Source organism: Capricornis sumatraensis, chromosome 1 (assembly GCF_032405125.1).
Source record: "Capricornis sumatraensis isolate serow.1 chromosome 1, serow.2, whole genome shotgun sequence".
Lineage (NCBI taxonomy): Eukaryota > Metazoa > Chordata > Mammalia > Artiodactyla > Bovidae > Capricornis > Capricornis sumatraensis.
Genome location: NC_091069.1, coordinates 34496057 through 34512413, shown reverse-complemented (window position 1 = coordinate 34512413; position 16357 = coordinate 34496057). Strand labels below are relative to the sequence as shown.

The following is a 16357-nucleotide window of genomic DNA, read 5'->3' as shown; positions in this document are numbered from 1 at the left end:
TCAGCTTCAGCATCAGTCCTTCCAATGACTATTCAGGACTGATTTCCTTTAGGATGGACCAGTTTGATCTCTTTGCATCCCAAGGGATTCTCAAGAATCTTCTCCAACACCACAGTTCAAAAGCATCAATTCTTCAGTGCTCAGCCTTCTTTATGGTCCAACTCTTATATCCATACATGACTACTGAAGAAAACATAGCTTTGACTAGATAGACATTTGTCAGCAAAGTAATCTGTCTGCTTTTTAATGCGCTGTTTAGGTTTGTCATAGCTTTTCTTCCAAGGAGCAAGTGTCTCTTAATTTTATGGCTGCAGTCACCATCTGCAGTGATTTTGGAGCCCAAGAAAATAAAGTCTGTCACTGTTTCTATTGTTTCCCCATCTATTTGCCATGAAGTGATGAGACCAGATGCCATGGTATTAGTTTTTTACTATCGAGTTTTAAACCAGCTTTTTCACTCTCCTCTTCCACCTTCATCAAGAGGCTCTTTAGTTCCTCTCTGCTTTCTGTCATAAGGGTGGTGTCATCTGCATATCTGAGGTTGTTGATACTTCTCCCCACAATCATGCTTTCAGCTTGTGCTTCATGCAGCCTGGCATTTCACATGATATCCTTACTCTGCAAATAGGTTAAATAAGCAGGGTGATAAAATGCATCCTTGAAATACTCCTTTCCCTATTTGGAACCAGTCCGTTCCATGTTCAGTTCTAACTGTTGCTTCTTGACCTGCATACAGGTTTCTCAGGAGGCAAGTAAGGTGGTATTCCCATCTCTTGAAGAATTTCCCACAGTTTCTTGTGATCCATACAGTCAAAGGCTTTAGCATAATCAATGAAGCAGAAGTACATTTCTGGAACTCTCTTGCTTTTTCAATGATCCAACAGATGTTGGCAATTTGATCTCTGGTTCCTCTGCCTTTTCTAAATCCAGCTTACACCTTGAAGTTCTCAGTTCACTGTTGAAGCCTAGCTTGGAGAATTTTGAGCATTACTTTACTAGCATGTGAGATGAGTGCAGTTGTGCGATAGTTTGAACATTCTTTGGCTTTGCCCTTCTTTAGGATTGGAATAAAAACTGACCTTTTCCAGTCTTGTGGCCTCTGCTGCGTTTTCCAAATTTGCTGGCATATTGAATGCAACACTTTAAAACCATCACCTTTTAGGATTTTCAATAGTTCAGCTGGAATTCCATCACCTCCACTAGGTTTGTTTCTAGTGCTGCTTCCTAAGGCCCACTTGGCTTCACACTCTAAGATATTTGGCTCTAGGTGAGTGATCATACCATTGTGGTTATCTGGGTCATGAAGATCTTTTTTGTATAGTTGTTCTGTGTATTCTTGCCACCTCTTCTTAATATCTTCTGCTTCTGTTAGGTCCCTACCATTTCTGTCCTTTATTGTGTCCCTTGAATCTATTTGTCACTTCCACTGTGTTAAGTGTAACGGATTTGATTTAGGTCATACCTGAATGGCCTAGTGCTTTTCCCTACTTTCTTTAAGTCTGAATTTTGCAATAATGAGTTCATGATCTGAATCATAGTCAGCTCCTGGTCTTATTTTTATTGACCATATAGAGCTTCTCCATCTTTGGTTGCAAAGAATATAATCAGTCTGATTTCAGTATTGACCATCTGGTGATGTCCATATTTAGAGATGTCTCTTGTGTTGCTGGAAGAGTGTGTTTGCTATGACCAGTGCATTCTCTTGGCAAAACTCTGTTAGACTTTGCCCTGCTTCACTTTGTACTCCAAGGCCAAACTTGCCTGTTACTCCAGGTATCTCTTGACTTCCTACTTTTCCATTCCAGTCCCCTATGATGAAAAGGATGTCTTTTTTCGGTGTTAGTTCTAGAAGGTCTTGTAGGTCTTCATAGAACCACTCAATTTTGGCTTCTTCAGCATTAGTGGTTGGGGCATAGACTTGGATTACTGTGATATTGAATGATTTCCCTGGGAAACGAACTGAGATCATTCTGTCATTTTTGAGATTGCACCCAATTATTGCATTTCAGACTCTTTGACTATGAGGGCTACTCCATTTCTTCTAAGGGATTCTTGCCCACAGTAGTAGATATAATGGTCATCTGAATTAAATTCACCCATTCCAGTCCATTTTAGTTCACTGATTCCTAAAATGTCAATGTTCACTCTAAGCAAGAGCTCCCTTGGTGGCTCAGTGGTAAAGAATCCACCTGTCAATACAAGAGATACGGTTTGATCCCTGTTCTGGGAGGAATCCACAAACCACAGAGCAACTAAGCTCATGGGCCACAACTATTGAGCCTGTGCTCAGGAGCCCGGGAGCCACAACTACTGAGCCCATGTCCCACAACTACTGAAGCTGGAGTGCCCTAGAGCCTATACTCTGTCCGCAATAAGAGAAGCCACAGCAATGAGAAGCCCTTGCACTGCAACTAGAGAGTAGCCCCTACTCACCACAACTAGAGAAAAGCCCAGCAGAAACAAAGACCCAGCACAGCCAAAAATAAATAAATAAAATTATGTTTTAAATTAGGTATAAAGGTCTAAGCAGAACATTCAGTAGTTTTATATGGCTAATGGACAACAACTGACTTTAGGGACCAAGAAGGAGGGGCCTTAATAGAAATTCCAGGCTTTTAGTTGGTACCTCCAAGTGGCCATAGCTTGGTAATAAACCTGAAATAAACTAGTCTCTAAAACTGAAGCTCAGCCTTCAATGAGTCTAATACTTGATTGGATTAAGAGCATCTTTCCTTAATCTAGATGACTTCCAGAAGCAAAAATAATTTTACTGTTTAGAGGAAAGTAAATTTATCCAGATCTTTGAATTATCTCTTAAATTTTACTTTTAAAATATCTGTTATTCAACTAAAAATTGCCATGTATACTTGAAGATAAGACTGAATGATTGAAAACTAAGAGACAAACACAAGCACTACACACAAACTCTCAGGCAATCCAGATATTGTTAAAAAGGCATGGCGTTTAAAATATATATGCTTTATGTCTTCACGAAATTAAGTGACAAGGTGGAGAATCTTAACCAAGAACTAGAATCTATTTTAATAAATCTAATGGAAATTCTGTAACAACAACAAAGAACTTAAAATGGGTGTAACAGCGGATTAGACGCAACTAACTGAGGAGAAATCTGAAGGCAATATTCATACTGAAGCATAGTGAGGAAAAAAAGAGAAAAAAAGATATAAGAACCAAGAAATGTGAAGGACAAACTGATAGGCATTCCAGAAGAGAAAGAGAGAGAATAGAAAAATATTTGAGAAATTTAATAGTGTAGTGGATATATGGGGATTCTCTGTACTTACTGCTCAGTTTTGCTGTGAACCTAAAAACTGCTGTAAAGACTAAAGCCTATATTTAGGGGGAAAGTTTATCCCCGGGAACTTTCCAAAACTGAGAAAGCCTGAGATTCAAGCTATAAATGCAAGAAGTGTTATGAGCAATGTAAAGACAAAGAAAAGCCAAACTTAAGTACATTAGAAAGTACATGCTGAAAACCAAAGTTGCTGAATTTTTAAAAGAGCCAAAGATGAAGGACTCATAACATTCAAAGGAGCAATAAGATAAACAGTTTATATCTTTTTAGAAATAATGGAATCCAGAAAACAGTGGAATAACATCTTTTAAAATAACATTATTTTCTTTTCAGTTCAGTTCAGTTCAGTCACTCAGTCATATCCAACTCTTTGTGACCCCATGAATCACAGCACACCAGGCCTCCCTGTCCATTACCAACTCCCAGAGTTCACTCAGACTCACATCCATCGAGTCAGTGATGCCATCCAGCCATCTCATCCTCTGTCATCCCCTTCTCCTCCTGCCGCCAATCCCTCCCAGCATCAGAGTCCTTTCCAATGAGTCAACTCTTCGCATGAGGTAGCCAAAGTACTGGAGTTTCAGCTTTAGTATCATTCCTTCCAAAGAAATCCCAGGGCTGATCTCCTTCAGAATGGACTGGTTGGATCTCCTTGCAGTCCAAGGGACTCTCAAGAGTCTTCTCCAACACCACAGTTCAAAAGCATCAAATCTTCGGTGCTCAGCTTTCTTCAGAGTCCAACTCTCACATCCATACTGGAAAAACCATAGCCTTGACTAGATGGACCTTTGTTGGCAAAGTGATGTCTCTGCTTTTCAGTATGCTATCTAGGTTGGTCATAACTTTTCTTCCAAGGAGTAAGCGTCTTTTAATTTCATGGCTACAGTCACCATCTGCAGTGATTTTGGAGCCCAAAAAAATAAAGTCTGACACTGTTTCCACTGGTATGCTAAAAGAAAATAACTACTCAGGCCTTTGTACTCAGTGAAACTATCCATTTGGCAGAAAATAACAAAATTCTGTAAAGCATTATCCTTCAAATAAAAAAAATAAATTTTTTAAAGTTAAAGATGAAAAAGAGACATTTTCAGTCAAACTAACACAACATTAGAGAAGGCCACAGCACCCCACTCCAGTACTCTTGCCTGGAAAATCCCATGGATGGAGGAGCCTGGTAGGCTGCAGTCCATGGGGTCGCTAAGAGTCGGGCACGACTGAGCGACTTCACCTTCAATTTTCACTTTATGCATTGGAGAAGGAGATGGCAACCCACCCCAGTGTTCTTGCCTGAAGAATCCCAGGGACAGGGGAGCCTGGTGGGCTGCCGTCTATGGGGTCGCACAGAGTCGGACACGACTGAAGTGACTTAGCAGCAGCAGAAGCAACACAACATTGTAAATCAATTATAATTCAATTAAAAAAGGATGCCCACTTTCACTACTTCTTCATAACATTGTACTGGAAGTTCTAACCAGAGCAATTAGGTAAGAAAGAGAAATAAAAGACACCCAAATTGGAAAGGAAAAAGTAAAGTTATCTCTGTCTACAGAGGATATAATCTTACTTACAGAAAATCCTAAAGAACACATATATACAAAAAATTATTAGAGCTAATAAATAAATTTACCTCTAAAAGTTAAAAGATACAACATCAACACACAAATATAAGTTGTATTTCCCCATGCAGTGAACAATGTGGAAAGAAAATGAAGAATATAATTCCACTTTTAGTATCATAAAGGATAAACTTTTTTAATTAAAAAAATAAAATACTTAAGAATGATTTTTTTACTGCAGTATAGTTGATTTGCAATATGATATTAGTTTCTGGTATACAGCATATAGTGATTCAGTATTTTTATATATTATACTCCATTAAAAGTTATTACAAGATAACGGTTATAATTCCTTGTGTACAATGTATATATTCTATACATAGTAATATAAAATATTACTATATGATATATATATATCTTTTTCTATACATAGTAATTTGTATTTCTTAATCCCATACCCCTAATTTGCTCTTCCCCCTTCCCTCTCCCCTCTGGTAATGACTGTTTTCTTCTTTATCTGTGACACTGTTTTATATATACATTTGTTTGTATTATTTTTTAGATTCCACATAAATTATATCATACAGTATTTGTCTACGTAGAAATAAATTTAACCAAGGGGATGTAAGTCTTACATACTGAAAACTACAAAGCATTGTTGAAGACATTAAAGAAGACTTCAGTGGAAAGACAGGCTTACTAACGGATGGGAAGATTTAATTTTGTTAAGATAGCAATACTTCTAAGCAATTTACAGATTCAGTATAATCCTATCAAAATCCCAGTTACTTTTTCCTTTCCAATTTGGATGCCTTTTACTTCTCATTTTGGCAGAAACAGCAAAGCTAAAATTCATGTGAAATTACAAGGGACCCTAAATAGCCAAAACAATCCTGAAAAAGAAAAACAAGTTGAACTACTCACACTTTCTGATTTTAAAACTTTCAACAAAGCTACAGTAGTCAAAAACAGTTTGGTACTAATATAAGGATGGACATATAGATTAATGGACCAGAACTGAGAGTCTAGAAATAAACACTCATATTTACAACCAATTGATTTTCTATAAGGATACCAAGACCACTCAATAGGGAAAGACCAGTCATTCAACAAATGGTGCTGGGACATCTGAATAAACATATAGAAAAAAATGAAGTTGTGGGGGTGGGTGGAGCTTCCCTGATGGCTTAGTGGTAAAAAATCTGCCTGCCGTTGCAGAAGGCACAGGTTCAATCCCTGACCTAGGAAGATCCCACATGGCGTGGAGCAACTAAGCCCATGCACCACAACTATTGAGCCTGTGCTCGCAAGCCTGGGAACCACAGCTCTGAACCTACATGCCCTAAAGCCTGGCTCTGCAACAAGAGAAACCGCTGCAATGAGAAGCCCACACATCACAACTAGAGAGTAGCCTCTGCTCACCGCATCTAGTGAAAAGACCACACGGCAAGGAAGATCCAGCACAGCCAAAAATAAAAAGAATGAAGTTGAACCCTTCATGCTGTTTACAAAAATTAGCTAAAAATGTATCAAAGACTTAGGTCGCAGAGCCAAAACTATAACATTCTTAGAAGAAAAAAAAAAGGTTGTGATGATTAGTTTTACGTTAATTTTATGTCATGATGGTTAATTTTATATGCTAGGCAATGGTACCCCTGGTTGTGACCAAACAGTAGTCTAGATGTTGCTGCAGAAGTATTTTTAAGATTTGATTAACATCTAAGATCAGTAGACTTTAAGTAAAATAAATTACCCTACATAATGTAGGTGGGCATCATCCAATTAGTTGATGGCCTTAAAGCAGAGAATGAGGTATGTTTCCTGAAGAGGAAGGAATTCTGCCTTAAGATTGAAAAATAGAAACCCTGAGTTTTCAACCTGCCATAAGAATTGGGTTTGTCAGCCCGTATAATTATGTAAGCCAATTCTCTCTCTTGCTCTCACATTTGTGTTCAGGTGTGCATGTGTTGCGGAGAAGGCAATGGCACCCCACTCCAGTACTCTTGCCTGGAAAATCCCATGGATGGAGGAGCCTGGTGGGCTGCAGTCCATGGGGTCGCTAACAGAGGGACACGACTGAGCGACTTCACTTTCACTTTTCACTTTCATGCATTGGAGAAGGAAATGGCAACCCACTCCAGTGTTCTTGCCTGGAGAATCCTTGGGACGGCAGAGCCTTGTGGGCTGCCGTCTATGGGGTCACACAGAGTCGGACACGACTGAAGCGACTTAGCAGCAGCAGCAGCAGTGCATGTGTTGTGTGTGGCTCAGATGGTAAAGAATCCGCCTGCAATGCAGGAGACTTGGGTTCAATCCCCGGGTTGGGAAGATCCCCTGAAGGAGGGCATGGCAACCCACTCCAGTACACTTACCTGGAAAATCCCCATGGACAGAAGACCCTGGTGGGCTACAGTCCATGGGATCGCAAAGAGTCAGACATGACTAAGCAACTAAGCACACCACACAGCAGTGTTGTGTGTAATAATAAAGAATATATTTGGTGTTTGTCTTGGGTTCCTGACCCAAAGGTCCAAAAACCCTTGGAATTTCCTGAGTGATAGAAATGCTTTGGCTATGTTAATGAAAAAGAAAAACGGATTACTTCTCCCTTTATTGTAGGGACCTAGAATAACCTTCCTGGAGAAGAGAACTGCAACCCACTCCGGTTTTCTTGCCTGGAGAATTCCATGGACAGAGGAGCCTGGCGGGCTACAGTCCACGGGGTCGCAAAGAGTCGGACACAACTGAGCGACTAATACTATACTAATACTGGAATAACCTTGATTCTAATATCTGATAGAGATAGTACTAGAAAGGAAAATTACAGGTCAATCATTTTCATCATTACAAGTGCAAAAAAATGCAAATGTTTTCTAAGATACTTTTTAAAATACAGATATAAAAACTCTAAATGACATATCAGCAAACTATTAATACATTAAAAGGATCATGAACAACATCACAAACATGTCATATTTATTCCAGGAATTCACAGGTAGTTTAATATTTTAGAAATTAATTGTAATGCAGCACATTAGTAGAATAAACAAGAGAAGGCATATGAGCATCTCAATAGAGGCAGAAAAAGCCTTGATAAAATTCAATACCCATTCATGCAAAAATTCTTAGCAAACTAGAAATAAAAGAAAGCTTTCTTAATCTAATGAAGAACATTTGCAAAAATCACATAGAAAACAATATACATGAAAGATGAGGTAAGGAAAACCTCCTTCTGTATTTAAAAAAAAAAAAAGAAGGGACTTCCCTGATGGTCCAGTGATTAAAATTCGCCTTGCAACTTAGGGGATGAGAGTTTGATTCCTGGTCAGGGAACGAAGCTCCCACATGCCGTAGAGCTACTAAGTGCTCTGCAGCAGAAGATTCTGCCCAAGATTCCGGGTGCCACAACTAAAATCTGACGCAGCCAAAGAAATAGATACACACATATATTTTTTAAATAAATAAAAAGAAGATAAAGATTTCCACTAGCATCACTTCTGTTGAACAATGTACTTGAAGTTCTAGTCAGTGCAAAAGAGCAAGGAAAAGAAATAAAAGGCATAAGGACTGAAAAAGAAGAAATAAAATTATCACTCTCAGACAATATGATTGTACAGAATATCACAATATACTTTTCAAACAAGAATATATAGATAAGTTTTAAGGAGTGAGAAGCAAATTTAGCAAAGTCTCTGAGCATAAGGGGGCTTCCCTGATAGCTCAGTTGATAAAGAATCCACCCTCAGTGCAGGAGGCCCCGGTTCTATTCCTGGGTCGGGAAGATCCTCTGGAGAGGGATAGGCTACCCACTCCAGTATTCTTGGGCTTCCCTTGTGGCTCAGCTGGTAAAGAATCCACCTGCAGTGGGGAAGACCTGGGTTCCATCCCTGGGTTGGGAAGATCCCCTGGAGAAGAGAAAGGCTATCCACTCCAGTATTCTGGCCTAGAGAATTCCATGGACTGTATAGTCCATGGGGTTGCAAAGAGTCAGACACAATTGAGCAGCTTTCACTTCACTAAGTAGAAGATCAATATAAAAACATCTACTTATTTCCAGGCATTGGCATCATTTAGAAGATGACACTTCAAATATTATACCAAACCAAACACTCTGAACCTCCTGATAACCATCATTATCTATGAAATAATCTTGCCCCCCAAAAACAAACTTAATTCTGGTAAGTCCTAGATCCAACTTCCTCATTTATAGGAAACACAGAAGACAAAAAAACGTAAATGACAACTGGGGCATTTAATAAGCAAAATTCTGCTTGAAAAACTCTAGAAGATAAACAGTCCCTTTCTTTAATACAAAAAATGGAAAGAAAGAAAATCACGGAGGTGGGGAATCTACAAATTAGAAAAAATGTAAGAAACCACCAACCAATCTTTCTTTAATACAAAAATGGAAAGAAAAAAAATAATGCAAAGAAAAATATAGAGGAGGAGAATCTATTAATACAAATTAGAAAGAACTTAAGAAACACACCAACCAATCTCAATATGTGGACCTTATTTGATCTTGAGTTAAACAGACTGTAAACAATAATTTATATCATTTATGAGACAATTGAATTTGGATACTGATGATATCTGATGGTATTCAAGGATTATTATTAAAGTTTTAGGCATAATAATGATATTATTAAGTGTTTTCAAAGAGCCCTTAATTTTTTAGATATTCATATTTAATTATTAGTGAAATTATATTATCTGAGATTAGCTACAAAATTATGTGGTAAGAGAGTTGAACCTGGATGATGGGTTCATGGAGATTCATTATATATTTCTACATGCTGTTGATTTGTTTGAAAAATTTCATAATAAAAATGAAAAACAATCACTATAATTTTAAAAAACCTTCTTTATTGAAAACTAAGTATTATTGGAAGATATAAGAAGACCTAAATAAATGGAGATACAAATACATTCATAGGTCAGAAGACTGATTATTTTTAGGAAGTCAGTTATCCTTAATTTGAACTACAAATCCAACGAAATTTCAATCAAAATCCTGAATGTCTTTATGTGACAGTTAACAGAATGATTTTAAAATTTGTTCAATGACCTAGAATAGCTAAGGCAATTTTGAAGAAGATCAAAGTTGGAATATTTACTGGACCAGATTTCAAGACCATCTACAAAACAATTATATATTTAAGAACAGTTGTCAATGCAAGTATAGAAAATAAACCAGTGTGACAAAGAGGAGACTCTTGAAACAGAACCACGCTTATATGTAATTACCTAATTTATGACAGGGTCACCAGTGCAAGTCAATGAGAAAATGATGGTTATTTCAATAAATGGTGTTGGAAGAAAGGACCAGGATTTTAGAGTGAGGTGGTGAGGTATGATCATGTAAGTGCAGAGTCAATTTTAAAATTCTAATATTTTGTTCATTGTAGATTTTCCACATTGTTTGTCTTTTTTAACAGTATTGCATTAAATATTATCTTAATCACAAAGTTTTATGGTGACCTTAAATGTTGTCCCCATGTTGAGTACTTCATTTATTTCACAGTCATCCCTGTCTTGCTTTGAGCGAGCTCCGGGAGCTGGTGATGGACTGAGAAGCCTGGCATGCTGCAGTCCATGCGGTTGCAAAGAGTCAGACAGGACTGAGCAACTAAATTGTGCTGATTCCCTGCCCTACTGGTGGAATTGGATATCTGTGTAGAAAAAAAAAAGAACTTTTATCCCTACCTTACACATCATACAGAAAAAGTAATTAGAGATGGATCATAGATCTAAATGTGGAATGGAAAAAAAAAAAAAAAGCTTTTTAGAAGAAACATAAAAGAGTATCATCATAGCCTAGCGATGGGCAAAGATTTTTCACACTGGAAAGAAACAGAAAAATCATTAAACGTAAACCCAAAATTGATAAATTAGATTTCACTAAAATTAAGAACTTCTTTTTAACACACCATTGTGAGTGAAAAGGTAAGCCACAGAGTGAGGATTTGTTTTTAATACCTATAACTGACAAAAGACTCATATGCATAATTAAAGAATTCCTAAAATTCAATAAGTATTTAAAAGGCTGACAACCCAATCCTTACAAATGGGCAAATGAGCAGACAGTTCACAAGAGGATTTCCAAAAGACCAATAAACCTGAGAAGTTGTTCCATATCACTAATCATTAGGGAAATGCTCATTAAACCACAATGCAATACCAAACATACTCATTAGAGTAACTGAACTTAGATACAAGTACTGGCAAGAATGTGGAGAAACTGGAACACTCGCACCCTACTTGTGGGAATGTAAATGGGTATAATCACTTTAGAAAACTGTTCAACATCATCTACTAAAATTAAACATATTACCACTTGCCCAAGGAATTTGTCTCCTCCTGGAAGTAGGGTTCCATATCAAGAATGTGTCATGTGCAATGAACATCCTGAAACCTCACTTTGTCAAATAAATTTACATTTTTAAGTATAAAATAACAACTGGCTTTTTGAAATGCAATATGCAAGAATTATAGCCACTGGATCATGAAATGAAAATGTTTGGTCTATTTTTTATGCCAGCGGATAGTTAAATACCATTTTATATATTTCAATATACATTAGGTCCCCAAACTAATAAGCATGACATAATGGCACTTCAGAATTTATTGTTGACAACATACATGAACCTCAAAAATATGCTCAGCAAAAAGAAGCCAGATAGTAAAGAATATACATTGTATATTAAAACACTGTGTATTTAAACAAGTTTCAAGAATAGGCAAAACTAATCCATGATGATAGAAATCAGAAATTATGTTTCCTTTGAGTAGAAAAGAACATGAGGGAACTTTCCAGGATTATGGCAATGCTTGCTGTACCTTGACTGGGGTGTTAGTTAATGAGTGTATGAATTTATCAAAATTCATCAAGCGGTACACTTAGTATCTGTGCATTTTACTGCATGTAACTACAAGTATCCTCCACTTCTTGAAAATTTGCTTTATGCTGCTTCCATTTTAAGAAAGACCTATATTAGTATGTTTTTGCTAACTGAAAGAATTCTACAGAGGATTTTTATTTTTATGGGGGAAACAAAGGCAAAAAACATTCAACGTTCGTTTTGCAGTGAGTTATTGTAGAAGCAGCACGCACTCCAGCAGCAAGAATGGCCCTGCCACACAGCTTCCCTGGGAACTATACTCAGCATCTCAGCATCAGGCCGTCATAGCTTTGAAATGTGTCTGTGAGCATCTGTGCTTTATCTCAATTTATTCTGTGCATCCATTAGGAAGATATATGCTAAGGTTATCGCTTCTCTTTGTGTCATTTTGGCTTATAAAAGGTTTCATAGACTCACTCTACTTTTCTTTGTTGTTGTTTTAATTTTTTTATTGTGGTAAAAGTCAAGGGGAACCTGTGTACCTGAATAAAAAGTAGGATTTTGGGGAAAAAAAAAAAAAAGCTTCTTCTTACATAAATACATAGTGAGAATTTTTTTTATGTAGAAGAGCGGCATGGAATAAGTTACACTCCACTTTGTGTTTATTGCTGCATTCTTCTGGGAGAGAAACTAATGTTTCCCCTCACCAAAAAAGGTAGCCAGGACTGTGTTCTTACAGTCTTGTTTCTACTAATCTGGAATAGATAGCTAGTTTTTGGGTGCAGAAAAGATTGGTTGGAACTTCCAATGTATGCTATATCTCAATATGTGAGATAACCCTCATATAAGACTGGGCCTGCGGAGAATTTTAAGCTGAACTGTGCCAGAGGTTTAGTGTTTGGTGCTTCTGGAGTTTAGAAGAGATGAGCCGACTCCCTGAAACTGGGAAGCAACAGGGACGCTACAGGTTTGGTGGGGAGTGAGGCCCTCAGCCTGATGCAGTTTATTCCTCCTGCTCTTAAGAGCTCAGATATAGTGGACTGGAGGCCTTGGCAAAGGTTTCTGTGACTAAGCTTGGCACACAACTGCAATTTTTGCCTTCAGATGGCAAAGAAGAAAAGTAACAGCTGTTTCCATAGCTAAGGACCTGCCCTCTGCTATTTTGGACAAATTGCACCCACTCCAGGGTTCTCATATGGGAAGAAAAACAGATACTAGACTTTGTGCCAACCCAGGTGATAGGAAGTTTAAGCTGGATTATATTTGATGTAGACAAAGAAATACATTTGCCATTTTTCAGGCCTAAATGTTTGGGGGGGGGTTCATATCTGTTAAGTTAAAGTCAATTAAATGTCATGCATCTCTTGTTACATGAGAAAAAGTGAACATTTATCTCTTACAGATGATATTAAAATGAACTTTGCAATTTAAGAAAACACGGTGTTGTAAAATGAAATATTGTTTATCCCAAATCGCTTAAATATTATGAAAAAGTGATTAAACAATTTTTAAATTTTTAAGGTGATTGACAAATTTAGGCAAAGAAGTTTGAAAATCAAAATGTTTAAGAAATGCTGCAGGCAGTGGGATGCTGAGAAATTTTTGTTAGTTTCTTTTTGTTTGTTGGTTTTTGGCCATGCCAGGAGACATGTGGAATCTTAGCTCCCCAACCAGGGATCAAATGTGTACCCCTTACAGTAGAAGTGCACAGTCTTAACCTCTGGACTGCCAGGGAAGTCCCTATTAGTTTCTTTAGTGACTTTTAGTGGAGTGGCACAATTAGCTTTGGGAGGTTGTGTGTGTGCTGTTGTGTTGTTTTGTAGAGCCAAGGTCTATGCTCTTAGGCTGTAAAACATTTGTAGGAGACCACTTAGAGACTGAAAACAGTTCAAGAGGAATTGTAGTTAAAACATTGACACTGCATCTGGATTGCCACATTTGAGAAATGTTTCTGAGAAAAAAAATTAAAAGGACTTTGTGGCCAAATACATAGCCACTATCTATCCCCAAGATCTAAAGTCTAGGTTAGTGCCACCCAACAGAATATTCTATGATGATGGAAATCATCCTATCTATCTGAACACTTGAATGTAGGTGGTGCAATTAAGGAACCAAATTTTAAATTTTATTTAATTTTGGTTAATTTAAATTTAAATGGCCATATGTAGCCAACAGATATTAAACTGGATAGCCCAAGTCTAGACTATTAATTTGAGAAACTTGATTAATATCTCCACAATACATACGTTTTCTGCCTCCTGCCATACTTGTAACTTTTGTCAGATGTTTCCTGTGTTGTTTAAAATGCCATCTTTTCAATCATACAGGGTTAAAACTGAGAAGCCATTCTTTGATTTCACAAACCTATGTGGAGTGCTTACTATGTGAAAGGTAGTATACCAGGCATGGAGGATACAAAGATGAATAGAGTCCTCATAGGAAAATGATGATAATGTTCACAGTCAACTGTTTGTATTTAAGGTCCAATCAGGAAAAAAGACTCAGTCTCTTCGCTTTCTCTTTTTGTCCTTTTTTTGGTCACATAGTGTGGCAGGGTCTTAGTTCTTCAACCAGGGCTCAAACTCATGCTCCCTTCAATGGAAGCTCAGAGTCCTAACCATTGGAATTTCCCCTTCACTCTTTCTGCCTTGCTTCCTACATCCAAATTTTCACCCAAGGCCCTTATCCTTTTACAAGCCCAGAGGGCAGAGATTTTTGTTCCTTCCATTAACTGCTTCACCCATGGTCCCCAGAGGAATGCCTTGTACATGGTGTTGGTGGCAGGTGATAAACACTGGGGGAGTGAATCAAGGTCCTCTTTCCCATCTTGCTGCTCTGATTCTTTCAGTTCCTTTTCTCTCCTCACTACGTTTTTAACGTAGCCTCTATTGGTTTAACCAAGCCAGAGAACTAACGTAGGCACTCACTGTGCTGTGCTGTGCTAAGTTGCTTCAGTCGTGTCCGACTCTTTGGGACCCCATGGACTGTAACCCACCAGGCTCCTCTGTCCCTAGAATTCCCCAGGCAATTCTGCTGGGGTGGGTAGCCATTCCCTTCTCCAGGGGATCTTCCCAACCCAGGTCTCCCGCATTGCAGGTGGATTCTTTACCAGCTGAGCCACAAGGGAAGCACTCACTGGAGGTATGTAAAGCCTCACATTCAAAGTATGGTACTTGGGACTTCTCTGGCAGTCCAGTGGTTAGGACTCGGTGCCACGGCCCAGGGTTCAATCCCTGCTCAGGGAACTAAGATTTCTGCCAGGTAATGTGGCCAAAAACCAAAATGAAACAAAACACCAAACAGGTACAAATACAAACAACCAAAAAACCCAAAGTATGGTGCTCAGTTTAACAGCAGTAGCATCACCTGGGAGCTCCTTAGAATTGCACTCTCAATCCCTTCCCCTGACTACTGAATCAGAATCTCCTTTTTAATTAGACTCCCAAATGATAAGTTTGAGGAAAAAAGTTTAAATTTTTTTAAGTTTAAATTCTGTTTAGATGACACAGATCTAAGCACACTTTCACCTGGCTTTAAAATCTTTAATATCTTTCAGTTGCAGACAGAGTAGTATTTATGCAAACTATTCAGTCTGGCATTTGAATCCCTCTACAAGGGGACTTCTAACTTCTTTCCTTTTTCTAACCTCTTTTCCTCTCAGTTTTCCCCAAACCATTCCCTACACTTCTACACTCCATCCAGGTAGATGTCTTCACCTCTCTTCAAAACACTCCTAACACTCTTCTGCTTCCCTTGCTTTCTCCCAATCAATTCCTTCTGTCCAGAAAGTCATCCATTACTCTTCTCCCCCTATCCTATCCACTTTTACACAACTCAAACCTAAGCTCCCCTAAAGATATTTTATAGATCTTACAGTACTCTTTACCTCCAATCTATTTAGCAATATTTATACATCTATTAACTCATCCCTTTCTCTTCCCTTGGGCTATATGTATATATGTATATTTGTCTGTCTCCCCCGCTACACCTTGAAAAGGTGGAGATGGTGTTTTATTCTTCTTCAATGCCCAGAATGCTGCCATATATAATAGGTGCTCAAGGTTTGTTGAAATGAATTGAAAGGAAAAGAACTGAGGATGACTTATAGGAAGACATCCATAGGCACTATCTCAACTCCCCTCTTTCCACCGTCAGTTCCTCCCATAGGCCAAGATTAGGAGTTTCTATGTCTCCAGGAGCAGAGTAAAGGAGCAGATAATTTCAAGAGACTGTTGCACCACGTACCTCCGAGCATGTCTTGGCTGCCCCCTGTTCCCTATTCTGTTTCCCAGAAAACAGCATCCAAAGCCCCCAGACAAGGAAACCAAATAATAGTAGAAGGCTGACATATGGTGGCAGTGGGATGGTGAGCCCCCAAATCGGAGCCATTACTCAACCCCATGCCCGTCTCAGCCAGTTTTATCCTTCAAGGCTATAACTCCATATGATGTCACAATGGGCATCCCGAGAGTCCAGCCAATGTGCTTGCTGCTTGAGTCTCTTCTCTGAGTCATACGCCTGCTGCCCTTTTCTGCAGCTGCCTTTGTGCCCTGCTCTGACAGCCAACGCTCAAGGAAGCTCCTTTATGATTCTTCTAGAATTGGACTGGACCATTTGTTATAGACCAGAGAATATAGTGGCAA

At 38.4% G+C, this 16357-nt stretch overlaps 1 protein-coding gene across 1 annotated transcript in view; it reads right to left on the bottom strand.

The window, feature by feature from the left end:
* The window catches only part of SPATA31H1 (SPATA31 subfamily H member 1), a 37822-nt gene extending 21719 nt beyond the window's left edge, over positions 1-16103 (bottom strand). Inside the window, exon 1 of the mRNA XM_068966680.1 lies at positions 15960-16103. Within this exon, the coding sequence (XP_068822781.1) occupies positions 15960-16103 (144 nt within the window). The remainder of the gene's footprint in view (positions 1-15959) is intronic.
* Positions 16104-16357: the final 254 nt, after the last annotated feature.